The 21,610-nt window shown below is 46.1% G+C and overlaps 1 protein-coding gene across 1 annotated transcript in view; it reads right to left on the bottom strand.

Annotated features, from left to right (window-relative positions):
- Positions 1-225: 225 nt before the first annotated feature.
- The window catches only part of cemip (cell migration inducing hyaluronidase 1), a 137,120-nt gene continuing 115,735 nt past the window's right edge, over positions 226-21,610 (bottom strand). Inside the window, 13 exon segments of the mRNA XM_066648131.1 lie at positions 226-3,107; positions 7,240-7,340; positions 8,516-8,673; positions 9,367-9,456; positions 9,741-9,945; positions 10,277-10,462; positions 12,619-12,830; positions 13,743-13,958; positions 16,939-17,119; positions 17,343-17,498; positions 17,989-18,024; positions 18,808-18,939; positions 19,210-19,295. Of these exon segments, the coding sequence (XP_066504228.1) occupies positions 2,980-3,107; positions 7,240-7,340; positions 8,516-8,673; positions 9,367-9,456; positions 9,741-9,945; positions 10,277-10,462; positions 12,619-12,830; positions 13,743-13,958; positions 16,939-17,119; positions 17,343-17,498; positions 17,989-18,024; positions 18,808-18,939; positions 19,210-19,295 (1,887 nt within the window). The 3' untranslated portion in view covers positions 226-2,979.

The raw sequence follows: 21,610 nt of genomic DNA, 5'->3' as shown, positions 1-21,610 counted from the left end.
GGAGATTTTGTGTGTTTGACGCTTACAGTGGGAAATGATCCGCATGCCTTAGGCATGGGGTGGTGCCTCAAGATACAGTTTACTACTCCGGGACAAATGTTACAGGTGTTGACATTCACACGGCTCCTCCAGATCACGCTGCATGTGTGAACGGTTCTCAAGCTTCAGGCTAGTCCTGCATTTGGTAAGTGAAAAAGCATGAACAGCCCAAAAAAGGACGCGTGTCTTCGTCATTTATTTCTGTACAAAAAGAATCGTTTGAGCCAAAGCAATACATTTCCATTACTTTAAAATCCGTCACATTTACATCACATCAGAGGTTAACGCATGGACATATCGGATCATACAGAAAAGGCGGAACATAAAATCTCAACAGATTATATAGTTGATTAACTTTTTTTTTGTTGTTTACAGAGAGGACAGAAATACATTACAACTTAAAAGGATGTCCTTTCTAGATTTGTTTCAATAGGTGCCTGTACAATAAATAAGTATAAAATATATCTCTGTTATCAATCTGAGGAATTTCTTTTAGAAACACATAAAACATACAAATCACTAACAAAGTACAATCTCCGAAAAAAGACCAGCTATTTCGGCGCTTCTCTCCGGATGGAACACGGGTTGCCAGATCCTTTTCCTTTCATGGGTTCAAGTCCAGATCTTTTGCTCTTTTGGTTCTTGATGTTCTGGGACCTTGGACTTTACAGAAACCCTTTCACTTCTGTTCAGTTTGAGCCCGAAGGCTTTTCTTTATCTCCAGCTGGTTCTCGCGAACTCTACGACACAAACAAGCTGACCACAAACTCTGGTATGCGATAATTAAATGGTGAGACCTCACAACATTTACAATCTTTACAGTCTTTTTACAGAATAGAAAAGTACAGAGCCTCTGAAAGAACATAGCAAAGTGGTGAGCACCAGAAACTATTACATGAGCACCACATATTATAAGGATAACAAAATCTTGTGCTCCCCTTTATCTAGTGCTTACTATATTGTATGTGGTGCTAACTATATAATATCCAGCACTCACTTAATAGTATCTGGTGCTCACTTGATAGTTTCTAGTGCTGAATTGACAATATCTAGTGCTCACTCAATATTTTCTGGTGCTCACTTGATAATATACAACTCTAACTCATATTTTGTTCTGACTAGATTATATCTAGTAAACACTCTATAGTATGTGGTGCTCACTTGATAGCATATAATGCTAATTTGATTGTATATTTTATCTTGTGCTCACCACATAGTAACTAGCGCTCATTTAGTAGTATCTGGTGCTAACTCAATGGTGTTTACCAGGTTATAATTTTGTTCTCACTAGATTATATCTAGTAAATACTGTATAGTATGTGGTGCTCACTTGATAGCATATAATGCTAATTTGATTGTATATTTTATCTGGTGCTCACCACATAGTAACTAGCGCTCATTTAGTAGTATCTGGTGATCACTTAATAGTATCTGGTGCTAACGCAATGGTGTTTACCAGGTAATAATTTTGTTCTCACTAGATTATATCTAGTAAATACTGTATAGTATGTGGTGCTTACTTGATAGCATATAATGCTATCTGGTGCTCACCACATAGTATCTAGTGCTCATTTAGTAGTATCTGGTGACCACTTAATAGTATCTGGTGCTAACTCAATGGTGTTTACCAGGTTATAATTTTGTTCTCACTAGATTATATCTAGTAAATACTGTATAGTATGTGGTGCTCACTTGCTAGCATATAATGCTATCTGGTGCTCACCACATAGTATCTAGTGCTCATTTAGTAGTATCTGGTGACCACTTAATAGTATCTGGTGCTAACTCAATGGTGTTTACCAGGTAATCATTTTGCTCTCACTAGATAATATCTCGTACACACTCTATACTATCTGGTGCTCACCTGAGAGTTTCTGGTGCTCACCTAATAGTGCTTAGATACCCAGTTTTAGAGGCTGTGTAAAAAAGAAACACTATACATATTTGTTAGTTTTGTGGAATGTTGGGGGTATAAAACAAAACAAAAACAAAAAAAAAACAAAGGAAACAATATGAAGGAATGTCGAGTGTTGGTTATTTTTTTTTTCTTCTCCGAAGCAGGAGAACGTTTTTTTTTTCACACTGACGACACGCACAGAAAAAAAAATAAACTAAAAAGATATAAATCACAAAAAGTCCACATTTTCACGTACACTGACATCGTACATCGATCCTGGAGGGAAAGGGGATGTGGAGAAAAGGCGAGACGAACGCATGCTCCGATCTGAAGAGGCAGGTTGAGTTCAGTAGTCCTTACACAGCATTAACCCCTTTAACTCCACTGGGTCGGGCTGAACTTAAAGGGAAACTCCACTCTAATTCCACTCGACCTCTATCTGACGCACTTAGCATCAAGCATCACAGATTACAGGGTGTTAAATGACTCACTGGTGCCCAGGGATTTTAAGCATGACCTCTGAAAACATCAGGGACCCCTTTATACTAGACGCTGGAACATTGCTGTGAGGATTTGATGGCTTCTGGCTTTGAGAGCATCAGTGAAGTCAGGAGCTGTTGATGGATCACAGAAACCTCTCCAGCTCGTCCTAAATGTCCATCACTCCAGAGAGCACAGTTTTACCCCTCCACAGCCCAACGCAGGGGGACAGGAGGGTCATAACCCTATAGCCCACGTGACCATTGACTCATGTGCAGCTGCTCCAGAGCTTTTGTTTGATGCCTTTCTGTGGAGATTGAACAAGCTGTAAACTGACCACATGCTATGAATGCGTCAGATAGAGACGGGGTTGAAATTTGCTGGAGTACGTCTTCAATCAAACGCTGTAGGTTGTGCTGTGTGGCTGAGTGAGCGCCTCCGCTCCGGCAGTGATGCTTCAGCGAGAGTCCGCAACAAAGAGAGAGAGTAAAAGAGAGAGCAAGAGCCGAGACAGGGAGAGAGAGAAAGAGAGAGTCAGAGTCCACAGGCTTCATCTTCCTCTCTCAGAGCTTCATCCTCCTCACGATGGGAACAGGCAGCACCTGGTGAAGTTTGGCTCGCTCCTCGTCGACAGAAAGCTGCACCCAGTCTGGCCGAAAACTGCCCTTAAAGCCCACGAAGGCCAGTTTATCTGGAGACAAAAACAAGCAGAATTGAATTTCACATTTAAACCACCCCCTTGTATTTACAGCCACCATACAGGAGCACTTTATACCTGCTCCGTGGGGTCCTGACCACTGACAAACAGGGTGAAAAGGGCAAACTAAGTATGCAGAGCAACAGGGGAACTACAGTCTGTCAATGCAAATCTACATGATCAGTAGAGCTGAAACAATGGACAGTACAATTGTTTCTCTCTTGCTCTCGCTCTCTCTCTTCCGGGCATTCAGCTAATGTTGTTACTCACAACAGGAACCAGATATTCACAAGTTGCTGTTGCTTTTGTTAGTTAGCTGCTCATTGATTTATGCACCGTTCTCTCCTAAACACTGTCCAGTGAAGTCCAAGTTGCTTAAGTTAACATTTTCAAGGAAAACTAGGTAAGATTTAGTTTTTTGGCTCCTGACTCTCCCTAAATAGGGGGAGGAGGTGGGTAGGTGCGTCCCTACCCCCCACCAAAAGTTACATACTGCAGTTTCCGTAGGGCTGAGCACAGAGGAGCTCAGACAGAGGCTCTGTTCTCCCTATTACAGCCCAGTGAAGTATCACAATGAATTTGAAGCTGTGATTTTAAGGTAAAAATACTACCAAGTATTTCTTTAAAGTGCATTAAATAGTTTTCAAAATCCATAAAAAAAAAAAAAAAAAGTTTAAATAACTACATTTACCGGCTCTAGATTCACTGTAATCAAGAAACTAGAATTCTGAAACGTGATGTAGCTATTGTTGAAGATTATTATTAAGAATAGAGTAAATGGATAAATGGCTGAACACCTGCAGTGTCACAAAGGCTCTGAAAGTGTGCAGCACCACGTCTGTGTGTTTTAAGACGTGAGCCGTTGACCTGACTCGCTCCTTCCTGTGTGTGTTTGCTTGTGTCTCACCGCTCGAGACGCTGTGTGTGTGTTTGCCGTGTGCTGGCACAGACTTTGATGCTGGACTTTATTCACTTCAAGGCGATGCTTTACAGTTTCTGTTCTGACCTCTGCGCCACAGAGAGACCGAAATGTGAGCTGATGTAGACACACTAAGAATATCTGAGGTTTTCTGCAACAAGGGACTGGTTTAAAGTGCACATACAATGGTCTTACATGTCCCATGGTGCACTGGTGCTCTCTCTTCTCTTCTGCTACTCACACATTCACTCACACACTCCACCTACGGACACTTTTGAGTCTCCAATCCACCTACGAACGTGTGTTTTTGGAGCGTGGGAGGAAACCGGAGCACCCGGAGGAAACCCACACAGACACAGAGAGAACGCACCACACTCCTCACAGACAGTCACCCGGCGGAAACCCACACAGACACAGGGAGAACACACCACACTCCTCACAGACAGTCACCCGGAGGAAACCCACGCAGACACAGGGAGAACACACCACACTCCTCACAGACAGTCACCCGGAGGAAACCCACGCAGACACAGAGAGAACACGCCACACTCCTCACAGACAGTCACCCGGAGGAAACCCACGCAGACACAGGGAGAACACACCACACTCCTCACAGACAGTCACCCGGAGGAAACCCACGCAGACACAGAGAGAACACACCACACTCCTCACAGACAGTCACCCGGAGGAAACCCACGCAGACACAGGGAGAACACACCACACTCCTCACAGACAGTCACCCGGAGGAAACCCACACAGACACAGAGAGAACACACCACACTCCTCACAGACAGTCACCCGGAGGAAACCCACGCAGACACAGAGAGAACACACCACACTCCTCACAGACAGTCACCCGGAGGAAACCCACGCAGACACAGAGAGAACACACCACACTCCTCACAGACAGTCACCCGGAGGAAACCCACGCAGACACAGAGAGAACGCACCACACTCCTCACAGACAGTCACCCGGAGGAAACCCACGCAGACACAGGTAGAACACACCACACTCCTCACAGACAGTCACCCGGAGGAAACCCACACAGACACAGAGAGAACACACCACACTCCTCACAGACAGTCACCCGGAGGAAACCCACGCAGACACAGGAAGAACACACCACACTCCTCACAGACAGTCACCCGGAGGAAACCCACGCAGACACAGAGAGAACACACCACACTCCTCACAGACAGTCACCCGGAGGAAACCCACGCAGACACAGGGAGAACACACCACACTCCTCACAGACAGTCACCCGGAGGAAACCCACACAGACACAGAGAGAACACACCACACTCCTCACAGACAGTCACCCGGAGGAAACCCACGCAGACACAGGGAGAACACACCACACTCCTCACAGACAGTCACCCGGAGGAAACCCACACAGACACAGAGAGAACACACCACACTCCTCACAGACAGTCACCCGGAGGAAACCCACGCAGACACAGAGAGAACACACCACGCTCCTCACAGACAGTCACCCGGAGGAAACCCACACAGACACAGGGAGAACAGACCACACTCCTCACAGACAGTCACCTGGAGGAGGAAACCAACGCAGACACAGAGAGAACACACCACACTCCTCACAGACAGTCACCCGGAGGAAACCCACGCAGACACAGGAAGAACACACCACACTCCTCACAGACAGTCACCCGGAGGAAACCCACGCAGACACAGAGAGAACACACCACACTCCTCACAGACAGTCACCCGGAGGAAACCCACGCAGACACAGGGAGAACACACCACACTCCTCACAGACAGTCACCCGGAGGAAACCCACACAGACACAGAGAGAACACACCACACTCCTCACAGACAGTCACCCGGAGGAAACCCACGCAGACACAGAGAGAACACACCACACTCCTCACAGACAGTCACCCGGAGGAAACCCACGCAGACACAGAGAGAACACACCACACTCCTCACAGACAGTCACCCGGAGGAAACCCACGCAGACACAGAGAGAACGCACCACACTCCTCACAGACAGTCACCCGGAGGAAACCCACGCAGACACAGGTAGAACACACCACACTCCTCACAGACAGTCACCCGGAGGAAACCCACGCAGACACAGAGAGAACACACCACACTCCTCACAGACAGTCACCCGGAGCGGGACTCGAACCCACAACCTCCAGGTCCCTGGAGCCGTGACAGAGACACTACCCGCTGCACCACTGTGTGGGCTTTATTATTATTATTATAACATTACATTCAATATTCTTAAAATGATAATTGTTTATTAGTGTCATTTACACTCCATGCAGTTCACTGTGTGGTTTTGTTCTCCGGGCGGGAGAGGTTTCGGCCAAACGGGGCTGGGAGTGATGTGTGAAAGTGGTGTGTGAAGGGAGGGGTTGGAGGAAGGACCCCGCTGTTCTGGCATGTATGAGTGTGAGTGTGTGTGTCTGTGTGTGTGCGTGCATTCCTCCCTTTCACACACATGTGCGGTATGTGTCTCTCACACACTGAGGGTTCAGCGTGTTCTGAGAAGGAGATTTTTCTCGTGTTGATGTAGAATTCATTGCAAATCTCTGGGCTTCCTTTAGGAAGTGCGTCTCCAACATTATCCCCATTTGAAAAGAGGTCAGTGTGAAAGGTATGAGAAGGAAGTGTGTTCCCATTTGCTTCAGTAACAGTTTCTACATTTCTGTGGAGATCTAATGGCATTCAGCCTCATAAACATCTCTGTGTTCAGGTGCTGGTGTTGCACGATTAGCTCTGGATCACAAACTCCACTCTGATTCATTAGAAATGTAATGGATGGAGCTTCCTCACCTCAGAGAAGTGCTCGGGGGCTTCTTACCTCTCCAACAAAAAAGGCTCTGATGATTTATGCATGTGCAGCTGCTCTTATATTTGATACTCTGTGTTTATGTGAATCTGCTCATTGCTGGTTACAGCGCTGAGCAAAGAGGGAACACCGATGACACAGAAAGTAAAGCACTACTGCCCCCTATTGTCATTAGAGGAGAGGTCATTTGTCATAAACTCCATTAACGCTCTGGAGCAGCTGCCTATGAGTCGGAGGTCACAGCTCAATGCCAAGTGATGGCAAGTGGGGTGTAAACCCCCACCCCCAGTACTGGGCTGTGGATCAGCAGGACTGTGTTTGTAATCCGACATATAAAATAAAAGTCTTTCAGAGCAGAGAAATAGCCTTCAGTGCTGTGTCTCACCTTTCAATTTCACATTCTGCTCAGCCCCGAGTTTTTCGAGTATTTTGGTCCAAGGCCCTCGGGTCACCAGCTTCCCCTTGGAGGTGATCATCACTATTGACCTGAAAGTGTACAAAGAATATTCAGTCAGATATTAAAGCCTGTATTTACACAGTAAAGTCACACAGTGCTGTACATAAGTCTCAGCCCATCTGGGTCATTCTCACCAGTTATTCTTCCTTATGTGATGAAACAGAGTTTATTCTGAGACCTGAACTGTATTTATCAGAGATTCTGCACTAACTGGGATATGTTATATAAAAAAACACATTTAATTTAATGAGCTGGAGCCCCTACCAACACAAGCACTGTGAAATAAATCAAACCTAAGTCCGAAAACTTTAATAGCATGCACTTCAGTGTTGCCCTGCCCCCTTTGTCTGAGTCTGTCCAATCACAGCGCTGGACCCGTGTTTATGTGAGAGCGCAAAGACGAGGTTAAACTCAGCGAAACAGACACAACGAGCGCGGAGAAATAAGAGCACTGAGTAAAAACGGAGAAGAAAGAGAACAGAGCGAAAACGGCTAAAAACCAGAGCTTCTGCTCCTCGCTCCTCACTGCTGTGCGCTCGGGGTCGGGGTGAACAGCGAGCGGCTCATTATCATTTAAAGGAACAGGGGCTGTTTACACAGGGGGAGAACGCTGCTGTGGGGCTCGTGGGGTTTCTTCTCTTGAAGACAAAGTGGTATATGTCCCCTATAAATACAGCTGCCCACATGGAGCATGAATTGTTCATTCAGGGACCGTACATCAGTTATGTTATAATGTATACACTGCAAATATAAAAATCATAAATAATCCCTTTCATAAACATTGTTCGCTACTTTTTGGCAGTAAAATATACTGGATTCCTCATTGAACAATTTCCATATTCCTCTCCACACTCCTCGTGTTCTTCGAACTGGATTTATATTAAAAAAAAAAAGCTGCACAACCTTCTCTTCACACTAGAGGGCGACAGAGCAACAAGCGACGAGTCATTTCCTATGAGAACAGGCGATTAGCAGCCACCATGACTAAGCAACACGTGACAAATGAAGATCAAATTCAGTCAAACAACAGAGAACATTGGGGCATCATTAGCGAATTACCGCTGAAATTAAACCTTGCTGCATATAATTACACACGGAATATTCTAGATTTACCCTCCACTAAACAGTACATTAAACTCAGTCAGAGCCCTTAGCATCGGACAAAGGAGAAACACAATGTTATATAACCCTAGTCCCTGCTCACTCGTCTTTCAGGCTGTTGATGTAGTTCTGGATCTGAGCCGGGATTCCCATCAGAACTGCGTTCCTGAAGCTTTTCGCGTCCAGAACTTTCCCGCTATGACCGTCCAGAACCGTGAGATGCACGCCATCTTCTGAATGGTACGTCTTCTGTCCATTGACCTGAGGACAGACCAAAGGTATTCAGTGATTCCTTGCGATCACTGAAAAATCAGTAGATGCTGAAGATCAAGGCCAACACTGTCATAAAAACTAACGTCAATATTGTGACACATTGATCAGAGCTTCTGCTATTGATTACGGGGGGAAGGAGGGTTATTACCAACACATCTTTAACTACAGCAAAGTCACTGTAATGAAGTGGTTCCCAAACATTTTCAGTGCCCCCACTTTTTTAGAGAATATTTAGCTGTTTTTCTTGTTTTTAAACGTCGTAATTCATACATAACTTCACCTTTAAAGATGAATTATCACAAGTGACATGCATTATGTTTCTCATTCATTTGCTTTTCTGAGTCACCAGCCTCACGTGAGCTTCACGTAGCCCCACAGGGGGCGCACCCATCATTTTGGGAACCACTGATGTAACGCATGGCTCCAGGCCTCGTGTATAATAACATTATGATAAAACACATCCAACGTCAATAAATAACTTGAACAGTAAATGAATGTGTGAGGGGCCTGGTGTTTTTATTAAACAACTCACTGTTTTATACACACTTCGTGTCTGTGAATGTTGTGTGGTCAGAGTACAGACAATAACAATAAGAGTCCCTGGGCAAGACTCCCAACCCCGCAACAGCAGATAGTTCTGTAAACTTAAACCATCCTACAGGCTGCAGTACTCCACCGTACCTCTGTGTACGCGAAGTCCTCTTTGATGTGGAAGAAGCGAGTGTTGTAGGACTCCAGCTTCACTTCCAGAAAGTGCTCAGATGCTTGAGGCTGAAAAAACAGTCGGGATAGGTTCGGAATTTAGGAGAGAGGGCTTTTTTTCTCTTTGTTACGAGCAATTTTAAGAGCACGCATTGGTCTGTGTTTCCTTAAATAAGGGAATCTGATGAATAAATATGGAATATTTATATTTTAATACATTTATTTCAGTTATTATGGGGTATTTTACATTTGTTTAGTTTGTCACACAGTGGCCCAAGCTTCAGATGACCATCTCTTTGAGTTATTTCACCCACAACACTACAGTAAAAGCTCTTAGATCATGCTCCTCTTACCAGTCTGGAGCGGGGCACTTTTTGGGGCATGGGAACGTCCACCACAGGCATCTCTGCGTATTTGGGGTAAGCTTCCCCCATGCAGTCACTGGGGCCGCTGCCTTTTGGGATTTTGGCCTTGATCTTGATTCTCTCACAGCCTTTGACTGAGCAGAAGGCGAAATCATCCTTTTCATTGTGCGCCTGGACTCTGAGGAACAGGAGCCTGCGGAAACGGAGCCAGACGTCGGACCAAAGACACAAACATCAAGGGAAAGTTTGGCTCTATGGGCTTTCAATTATTTTACAATGCTTTAAACCTGTGACCTTTCAGGCCATGTCATGTTACTGTGCCTTTAAGACTAACAATACAGTCAGTCGTGTGTGTGTGTGTACCCATATTTTTGACTGACAGCATAAGAAAATGAAGTTATTGACTGCTTCAGATTGAGTTTAAATGTGAGAGACAGACCCTAATTAAGATGTATGTACTGAAAATGTTGACATGGCACCGATATCATCTGTCTCTATTACAGCGAGAGCTGATTGGTTCTTACCCAGTGTCTTCATCCCAGTAGTAATAGCCCCTGGCCTGGTGGGCGTGGCTAATCTTCTCTCTCTGAGTGGTCCTCATGAACACGCCGGTCTTCCTCGTCTCCTTGGTCAGTCGGTTGTGGATGTCCGCGATGATGGTGAAGTTGGTGCCTTTGGGGTAGCAGAAGCCCACCGTTATCCAGTCATTTCTGTCGAGTAAATAGCAGATACACAAAGGAAGGGGGTCACACCTGATGCATTATGGGGGTTATAGCACACACACACACACACATGCACTAGGAGTGCCAGTTGGTGATTAGGTTCCTTGTACCATGGATGTTGAAGGATGAGAAATTGCTACTACTTCTGGTCTGAAAGCCACGACTGTCTCTAATATTATTATTATTATTATTATTATTATTATTATTATTATTATTATTATTAATACCAATAACATGGGGTTTTAATCCTGCAATAGATCATTATATTAATAACAGTCCCATATTAAAACACATGGAAACCTTAGGTTCAGATGGGGTGCTGTACAGTAAAATGCCATGCAGTTTCACACCCTGAACGCTAGAGGGAGGAAGAGAGCTGTTCAATATTGAGCTTCACAAATTGCCTTAAGTAATTCCCCAAGATTACTCTCAGTCTTAATCTGGTTGAGGAAGACAAACAACAGTTATTAACGCAGCATTAATGTGACAAGCTTTTCCGATCATTACTGACACTCACGATCTTTAATTTCCTGGAATGTTATGTTTACATCCTACCGCAAGCAAAGCTGAGAACCACTACAGTGTGTGCAGTTGAGATGAGTCTTCACCACAACAATGTGCACGACACATTAAAAATCAAAGCAATAGCAGTGGGTTATTAAAATCCAGCCGCTTTATTAGAGACCCCTCCTTTTGTTACTCCACCTTCAGGGTGTACAGTTAGAGACTGTAGCTCATCTTTTGTTGCCTGAACAAAAGGACATTTCTGGTCCTTCATAAATAGTCAGCTTTTGATGATAGACACACACTCAGTCGTTTCTGTGCTATGAATGGAACACCACCACAATAATATCTGGACAACTGCAATGATTACAAATTTTCAGCTGTGTTCTACATATTTAACATGGGCATTTCTAATAAAGTGGCCAATGACCGTAGGAACAAAATACTGAAGCTAGCCGTTTCTAATAAAGTGGCCAATGACTGTAGGAACAAAACACTGAAGCTAGCCGTTTCTAATAAAGTGGCCAGTGACTGTAGGAACAAAATACTGAAGCTAGCCGTTTCTAATAAAGTGGCCAATGACTGTAGGAACAAAATACTGAAGCTAGCCATTTCTAATAAAGTGGCCAATGACTGTAGGAACAAAATACTGAAGCTAGCCATTTCTAATAAAGTGGCCAGTGACTGTAGGAACAAAATACTGAAGCTAGCCGTTTCTAATAAAGTGGCCAGTGACTGTAGGAACAAAATACTGAAGCTAGCCGTTTCTAATAAAGTGGCCAGTGACTGTAGGAACAAAATACTGAAGCTAGCCGTTTCTAATAAAGTGGCCAATGACTGTAGGAACAAAATACTGAAGCTAGCCGTTTCTAATAAAGTGGCCAATGACTGTAGGAACAAAATACTGAAGCTAGCCGTTTCTAATAAAGTGGCCAGTGACCGTAGGAACAAAATACTGAAGCTAGCCGTTTCTAATAAAGTGGCCAATGACTGTAGGAACAAAATACTGAAGCTAGCCGTTTCTAATAAAGTGGCCAATGACTGTAGGAACAAAATACTGAAGGTAGCCGTTTCTAATAAAGTGGCCAATGACTGTAGGAACAAAATACTGAAGCTAGCCATTTCTAATAAAGTGGCCAATGACTGTAGGAACAAAATACTGAAGCTAGCCGTTTCTAATAAAGTGGCCAGTGACTGTAGGAACAAAATACTGAAGCTAGCCATTTCTAATAAAGTGGCCAATGACTGTAGGAACAAAATACTGAAGCTAGCCGTTTCTAATAAAGTGGCCAATGACTGTAGGAACAAAACACTGAAGCTAGCCGTTTCTAATAAAGTGGCCAATGACTGTAGGAACAAAATACTGAAGCTAGCCGTTTCTAATAAAGTGGCCAATGACTGTAGGAACAAAATACTGAAGCTAGCCGTTTCTAATAAAGTGGCCAATGACTGTAGGAACAAAATACTGAAGCTAGCCGTTTCTAATAAAGTGGCCAATGACTGTAGGAACAAAACACTGAAGCTAGCCGTTTCTAATAAAGTGGCCAATGACTGTAGGAACAAAATACTGAAGCTAGCCGTTTCTAATAAAGTGGCCAGTAAGTGCGATGTAATGCATGATGTTACGCAGTGTGACTGACCTGTTGAAGTTGATGAGCCAGACGGTCAGTTCTGCCGGTGCTGCCTGGTCCCAGTGGACTGTGTAGCTCTTGGCGAGTGTGATCACAGGCTGGTACTGCTGATAGTGGTTCCTCTTCCCCAGAGCTCCCTCCAGCTCCTGTGGATGTTCCGGATACTCATCCTTCACCATCTTCATGTTGAGATTTGCGGGGTTCCGCGCTTGGATATAAATCTGGAGCAAAGGAGGGATGAAGATAATTAATCAAGTTTTATAAAATCACATCAGGTTTGAATCTGAATCAGAATCTAAATCTTAATTCACACTTATGAAGCATCAAATGTTAAGTGGCACCCCCTTGTGGAGAACTGTGACTGCTCAACGTGAGTGCAATAATGCATTACAAACCAATTCCATAAGCAGAGCAGAGACACTGTTTCACCGCAGATAAAACAGAACTCCATACTTCCACTGCCGGGGAGACTTTGTACTGCTCATGTGCAGCTGCTCCAGAGTGTTCCACTTTATTACTTACATTTCTACAGGGGACTACACCAGCTGTGGGTGGACAACTGAACGTCCATGTTCAAAATGGACATACCTTAGCTGACTTCACTTTACTCTTCACACTTCACAGTTGACCTACAGTGTGTGTGTGTGTGTGTGTGTGTGCGCGTGTGTGTGAGAGAGAGAGATTGGGATTAAGTCTCTCAAATTTGCAAGCCTGCTTTTGTAAACAGAATTTTTGGAAAAGGCAGGAAGGCAGGTGCCTGGCGGTGCAGTGCATGTGAATTAAAGATCACGGCAAGCTCAGCTTTGCCAAACAAGGCTGTGTTCTGGATGAGAGCGGCGTGCTAATGTTCCTGCTCCTGCACGGAGGAGAGACGGTGCCCAAACAAACCTCAACAGGCGCCATAGAAAGACTGCTCTGCACAGCAGGAGTCAGGTGGCCTTGTATGAGCACCACACACACACACACACACACACACACACACACACAGACAGGACCTAGGGGTTTAAGGTTGTGTAAGGGGAGTAGTAGTGATGGTTAAGATCTGGGCAAGTCTTTGCGTCTGTGTGTGTGTGTGTGTGTGTGTGTGTGTGTGTGTGTGTGTGTGTGTGGAGGACTGCTGTTTTGGCTCTCACCTGTGCGAATCTCCCGCTGCAGATGGCCGCTCTCCAGTCGGGGACGTCAATGCAGTCCGGGTGTCTCAGAAGCCAGTTGTCCTGTTTGACCAGAAAGGCCCCGGCGTACTCGCTGACTGAGCCGTCCACGTCATGAAAGATAGTGGTCTTATCGCCGTCCATCTGCATCTCGCTGAACCACGGCCCCGGCTCCCCGAAGAACACACGGGAGGTGATCTGAACACGGGTCAGACGCCAGAGTGGACGCTTTAATAAAGTTTAGTACAGGAACTTTTCACACGTTCATCACTGTTTTCCTTTTACAGGTGAGGCCAGGTTGCTCTAGTAACGTGTCTATTGTAGGAGTAATTACATTCTGAGATTAGGAGATTAATACGCTATAATAACTTCTTCTAATTCATTCATTCATTCATTCATTCATTCATTCATTCATCTTCTGTAAGTCCTTCATTCATACATGCCCTGGACAGACCACCACACACACACACACCCAGTCCCTCGGACACTCACCTGTGGGCAGTTTCACACACTCACTCAGTCACTCAGACACTCACCTGTGGACAGTTTCACACACTCACTCACACACTCACCCAGTCACTCGAACACTCACCTGTGGGCAGTTTCACACACTCACTCAGTCACTCAGACACTCACCTGTGGACAGTTTCACACACTCACTCACACACTCACCCAGTCACTCGAACACTCACCTGTGGACAGTTTCACACACTCACTCAGACACTTACACACTCACCCAGTCACTCGGGCACTCACCTGTGGACAGTTTCACACACTCACTCACACACTCACCCAGTCCCTCGAACACTCACCTGTGGACAGTTTCACACACTCACTCAGACACTTACACACTCACCCAGTCACTCGAACACTCACCTGTGGACAGTTTCACACACTCACTCAGACACTTACACACTCACCCAGTCACTCGGACACTCACCTGTGGACAGTTTCACACACTCACCCAGTCACTCGAACACTCACCTGTGCACAGTTTCACACACTCACTCACACACTCACCCAGTCACTCGAACACTCACCTGTGGACAGTTTCACACACTCACTCAGACACTCACACACTCACCCAGTCACTCAGACACTCACCTGTGGACAGTTTCACACACTCACTCACACACTCACCCAGTCACTCGAACACTCACCTGTGGACAGTTTCACACACTCACTCAGACGCTCACACACTCACCCAGTCACTCGGACACTCACCTGTGGACAGTTTCACACACTCACTCAGACACTCAGACAATCACCCAGTCACTAGGTCACTCACCTGTGGACAGTTTCACACACTCACTCAGACGCTCAGACACTCACCCAGTCACTCGGACACTCACCTGTGGACACTTTCACACACTCACTCAGACAATCACCCAATCACTTGGACACTCACCTGTGGACAGATTCACACACTCACTCAGACGCTCAGACACTCACCCAGTCACTCGGACACTCACCCGTGGACAGATTCACACACTCACTCAGACACTCGGACACTCACCCAGTCACTCAGACACTCACTTGTGGACAGTTTCACACACTCACCCAGCCACTCGGACACTCACCTGTGGACAGTTTCACACACTCACCCAGTCACTCGGACACTCACCTGTGGACACTTTCACACACTCACTCAGACAATCACCCAATCACTTGGACACTCACCTGTGGACAGTTTCACACACTCACTCAGACACTCACACACTCGCCCAGTCACTCACACTCACAGCCACTCCCCCCACCAACATGGGTTTGGACAGTGGGAGGAAACTGGAGCACCTGGAGGAAACCCACTCAGACACAGAGAGAACACCCCACACTCCTCAGAGACAGTGAATAGCGCAGCGTGAGGGAGGTGTATGCTGATGTTCTGAGGCTGGGTCTTCTGCGGGAAACACCGAGGGAAGGGCGTGTACCTGTGCGTCTGTCCTCCGCTACAAATCACCTTTAATTATTCACTGTAGAGTGTCAAAGAAAAGCTGCTCATTGATGAAATCGCACTTTGAGAAGCTGGTAGCTGTCACCAAACGTTTGATGGACAGCGAATATTTTCTTCTGAAAGCTGCGGAGTGCTGAATTTACCCTCTATTTCATCATACCCTTTCACGACAGATCCTACACTCAATCAAGCACAAAGCAGGAGTTCCTAATAAAGCGGACACTAAGAAAAAGCACAAGGTATGTTTCAAATTAAGTGGCAAATGATATAAGCAAATGTATATCAATGTGTGTGAGAGAGAGCGGGGTGCAGTTTACTCTCTATTTCATCATAATATTTCGTGACATATCTACCACCGAATCAATCACACCATTTCCTCGTGGCTCAAAGCCACTGACCCCGTCCATTACTTTTAAGTGACACATAAATCGTTCCCACACATTCGCGGAGGCTGGACGCAGAGGTGTGAAAAGCTCAGAGAGAACTTTGGCTTGGAGCTTAAATCAAACCTAAAAACACAAACCTAAATAAAGCCAGAGACTTTTTTGTCCAAACTTCGAATCTAAAATGGATCTAAGCCCAACAACGTGATTCTGAAACAGGTCCTTACCCTTTATCACAATAAGAGGGTCCAGTAAAAACAGGAGAGAGTAGTGACAGCGATATCATTTGATCATAAATTTCTATAATGATTCGTCAACACATGGTGGCGCTGCAGAGGTCACTGCTGAATAACTGCAGGGTCTCGGGGTCCGGGGTGGGAACCTCTCCTGGGGTCACTGTCTGTGAGGAGTGTGGTGTGTTCTCTCTGTGTCTGTGTGGGTTTCCTCCGGGTGACTGTCTGTGAGGAGTGTGGTGTGTTCTCCTTGTGTCTGTGTGGGTTTCCTCCGGGTGACTGTCTGTGAGGAGTGTGGTGCGTTCTCCCTGTGTCTGTGTGGGTTTCCTCCGGGTGACTGTCTGTGAGGAGTGTGGTGCGTTCTCCCTGTGTCTGTGTGGGTTTCCTCCGGGTGACTGTCTGTGAGGAGTGTGGTGTGTTCTCTCTGTGTCTGTGTGGGTTTCCTCCGGGTGAGAGTGACTGAACGAGTGTGTTAAACTACCCACAGGTGTGTGAGAGGAATCCCTAAAACACATTTGATATGATGCAGGACCTCAGTAAAGTAAGTGTGTGTGTGTGTGTGTGTGTGCGTGCGTGCGTGTGTGTGTGTCCTGATCTCTGGATCTCACCGGGACGCTGTCGAAGGTGATGTCAGTGACGTTGTTGTTGGGACAGCTTTGCCATGAGTTGTTGAGACGGAAGCCGAAAGCGCTGGTGTGTCGTCCGTCCAGAGCCACATACTTGCGGAAGGTGCAGTTCTGGACGTTGATGGGTCCGTCGTAGATCTGCATTCCACGGATCGGGAAATCTCTGCAAGACGAGGATGAACTCGTTACAATTACAGAGTTACTGCTTCAAGCTAATGGCAGTAGCGTCATATTTAGTCTGACTTTGGGACCCCAGGAGTCCCAGCAAGTTTAGTGCAGACACTAACCCTCCGCTAACCGTCCTCTAATCGTGAGCAGATAGATATACTGCTGTGTGTCTTGTTTAATGCAAAGACAACTGTCATGCTTTAGGACTTGGTGCTTACACTCCTCTGGGGAGGGTCCGGCCGCTGTGGTCTAACCCCCCCGGACCCCAGGAGCGAACGTCTGGCATCGACATCCCTCTGTTCTCACTCTCCCCGACAAATAGAGAGTTCTTCACCTCCTGCTTTGAGCCATCGTCATCAGGGAAGGTACCTCCACTACACACACACACACACACACACACACACACAATCATATTATAAATACATATACAGCATAATTAATTAAAGACTTTGTATATTCAGTAATATATTTAGTAATTATAGAAGCATACACACACAAATAGAAGCTTGTTCTGATCTAAAACCACAGGAAAACAAGCATGCCCATTCACACACGTGCATTTACACACAGACAGAGACCGAGAGAAACGGTGAAATGGGCTAAATGCAGGCAGACCCCAGCGTGCATACCCATCAGTCCTCCCTTCACACCGCTGAATTACTTTCACACTCTCTCAAAGCCCCTGATTTCCCCAGTGCATCTCAAGAAGCCTGCCATATATGGCGTTTTCCAATTACTGCCCCAGCATAGGGGCCTAGAATGCATTCAGCAAACATAAACACATTCATTTTTTTTCTCCCGCCGATAAATATGAATGAGCAAAAAAAGTAAAAAAAAAAAAAGGAGAGTGATTAGCGGACCTACCTGGCGAGAGTGAGGCCAATTCCATTATCAGCAAACCTGCGGACGACAGAGAGACGCACACAGTCAATGTGGGCAACATGCTGAGCACATTCCCAGTAATAACCGCGTCCGGGACCAAATTACGGCACGCAGTCCGTCCACAACACCTCCGATAAGATCCTGCGATTGAGCAAACGGCTGAAGACAGAGGGGAAATGGTGTGTGCACGGTTTCAGAGGGTGGCTAAGGTCAGGCGCATTAGTTACTCAGATGAGCCAAAATGTTACGGCCGTTCATAAACGCAAATAACTTCTACGTAACGCCGATAAGAGTCCGTGGGCAAGACTCAAAACTCATTCTGCATTAGAACGTCTGCCAGATGCTGTAAATGTAAATGGAGCAACACTGAATCCAGGGGGGGTCCTGATATTGGGGGGGTTTACAAGGTCCATGGGGGACATCACACTGAATGTGATAATACGAAGCTGGAACTCGTGCTGTTTGGTATTGACTCCCTCTCTCGTGTGACTGAGTAGAGAGCAGCTAAGTGAACAAACAGGTTCATTTGGATCTAGATAAGTTCAACCTTCTAATGAGACGTGGCAGAGAAAAGGTCTAACACTGAGGTCTCTCTTTACACTTCGTTATTACACACTGATAAACATCCAGACAAGAGGCCAAGAGCTAATAAAGGGTTTCCGATAAAGTGGCCAGTGGGTATACCACATTTGTCAGAAAAACACTGACGATCCTGTGACTGAATTACGGTGAGAGCAAGACCTGAGCAAAAACACGGACTGCGCTACAGCGACCAGTGGAAGGCCGTGAGTGTGAACTCACTGGCAGTCGTCCAGCCAGACGTCTCCTCCCCGCAGCCAGGCGCCGTGGTCTTGGTTCTTATACGCCACAAAATGGTGGATGAGGGCGGGAACTCTGGGCTTGAAGGGGTCAGCGTCTCGGTGGGGGCCGTACCTGTGTAAAAGACGGTCAGTTGGTGGTAAACAGGGAGCTAAGGGATGAAGTATGAAGTAGTATGAAATTCTATTTTAAGACTCATGAACATATACTGTATATCTGTCTATTTAGACTCTAGTAGATTAGCTCCGCCCATGTATGCTGAAGTTATAAGGAGTGTTTCAGCTGGGCTGTGTACAGGGCAGCCAATCAGAGCAGAGGTCATTTACATTTATGAGTTTTTAAGAGTTGTGTCTGTGTGTGTGTGTGTGTGTGTGTGTGACTAACCTGGCTCCTACGAGTGAGAGGAAGGGTCTCTTGTCCTTGGCGTTTGCCGGGGTGGTTTTCACGCCGTTGTCGAGGATCATCCCTGCCTGCCGGAACCCACAGAAACAACCTGTGAATGCCCTGAGCTCCGGATAGGCCTTGTTTTTCATTCCTTTCTTTCCATTTACAAGTCATTTTCATTTAAAACATGCCATCCACGCTCCCTCGGCTCCTGCTAATCCTCAAGGCTGCTTGATTATCCAGAGTGACGCCAAAGTTTGCCTCGCATTCAAATTTAATGACACGGGATTTAGAGGAAAAAAAAAGATACGATAGCACTTTCCTGCTAATTCTCACCGAGCAGCCGGCCGTTGTGAAGAGTAGTTGCCCTTGGCGACCTGAATAATTGCCTGCGTAGCAACCCAAGGCCTGTGCAGTTTAAAAACAGACACCAACGCCTGGTTCGGGGACAGTCTGGAGATAAACACTGTTCCTACAACTCAAGGTAAATTCTATTTCAATTAAAGAAGACGTTTTTAGGAATGTCTGAGCGGCTGATAAGAGGGGGAAGGGCATTCTGACCAATCCAAAGTGTAGTTTACATTATAATTATAGAAGTGACAGCTACATGAAGTGTTACTGTAACAGAACGCAGTCTTCTTCGCAGGTTTTTATGAATTTATCAAATGCTGCAAACTCAGTAGATGGTTCTGAAAATACACAAATGTAGAACACGATTCACGTATTAATGAAATAAACTGAAAACTGCATTCCCACTCCGGGTGACTGTCTGTGAGGAGTGTGGTGTGTTCTCCCTGTGTCTGCGTGGGTTTCCTCCGGGTGACTGTCTGTGAGGAGTGTGGTGTGTTCTCCCTGTGTCTGCGTGGGTTTCCTCCGGGTGACTGTCTGTGAGGAGTGTGGTGTGTTCTCCCTGTGTCTGCGTGGGTTTCCTCCGGGTGACTGTCTGTGAGGAGTGTGGTGTGTTCTCCCTGTGTCTGCGTGGGTTTCCTCCGGGTGACTGTCTGTGAGGAGTGTGGTGTGTTCTCCCTGTGTCTGCGTGGGTTTCCTCCGGGTGACTGTCTGTGAGGAGTGTGGTGTGTTCTCCCTGTGTCTGCGTGGGTTTCCTCCGGGTGACTGTCTGTGAGGAGTGTGGTGTGTTCTCCCTGTGTCTGCGTGGGTTTCCTCCGGGTGACTGTCTGTGAGGAGTGTGGTGTGTTCTCCCTGTGTCTGCGTGGGTTTCCTCCGGGTGACTGTCTGTGAGGAGTGTGGTGTGTTCTCCCTGTGTCTGCGTGGGTTTCCTCCGGGTGACTGTCTGTGAAGAGTGTGGTGTGTTCTCTCTGTGTCTGCGTGGGTTTCCTCCGGGTGACTATCTGTGAGGAGTGTGGTGTGTTCTCTCTGTGTCTGCGTGGGTTTCCTCCGGGTGACTGTCTGTGAGGAGTGTGGTGTGTTCTCCCTGTGTCTGTGTGGGTTTCCTCCGGGTGACTGTCTGTGAGGAGTGTGGTGTGTTCTCTCTGTGTCTGCATGGGTTTCCTCCGGGTGACTGTCTGTGAGGAGTGTGGTGTGTTCTCTCTGTGTCTGCATGGGTTTCCTCCGGGTGCTCCGGTTTCCTCCCACAGTCCAAAAACACACGTTGGTAGGTGGATTGGCGACTCAAAAAGTGTTCGTAGGTGTGAGTGAATGTGTGAGTGTGTGTGTGTTGCCCTGTGAAGGACAGGCGCCCCCTCCAGGGACCCACCGCGACCATGAACTGGATAAGGGCTACAAATAATGAATGAATGAATTAAATCCACATCCGGACGCCACCTCTTTGGACCAGCACAAGATCAACAAATGTGTAAAACTCACAACTGGCTTCGGACCATGAACATTATCCAGTAAAATATATCTCTCATTATTACAAACGACACACAACTGATTTCATTATTTTGCCATGAGGCACAACAATTGTATTATGAGCATTAAATATGAATCAGAGTTGATGTGTCATTACACACAGAAAATTATATAATTTCAGTAATTTAATTAGTTTCTGCATAATGTCTGCCATGAAGTAATTGTCACTGCGCAGCTCCCGTCTGGCTTTAAAGGGAATGAGAGATGTTAATCTGATTGAAGTTGCGGCTGTAAACCTAACCGCGCCTGTTGATGGTGTATTCAGTTTTTCTTTGTGCCGCTCAGTGCTGGATTATTGTGCTGCTGTTCCACTGTTAATGGAAGTAGCTACATTTGAACCACATACAAAACTGGGGCTTGCGCCTTACTTCGGCCAAAAAACAGAGCTCGTTTTGCCTCTGATGTCCTGATTTTCTGGACTAATATTTAAATCTACACGGCGTGCATTCTGCTGAATAAAAATAATGTCTATTAATAAGACGAGCCTCAATGTAAATGAAGGTTTTAGCTGGAGAACATTGTGCCTCTA

This window comes from Hoplias malabaricus, chromosome 16 (assembly GCF_029633855.1).
Source record: "Hoplias malabaricus isolate fHopMal1 chromosome 16, fHopMal1.hap1, whole genome shotgun sequence".
In the NCBI taxonomy this organism is placed as follows: Eukaryota; Metazoa; Chordata; class Actinopteri; order Characiformes; family Erythrinidae; genus Hoplias; species Hoplias malabaricus.
This window is presented reverse-complemented; position numbering and strand designations above follow the sequence as displayed.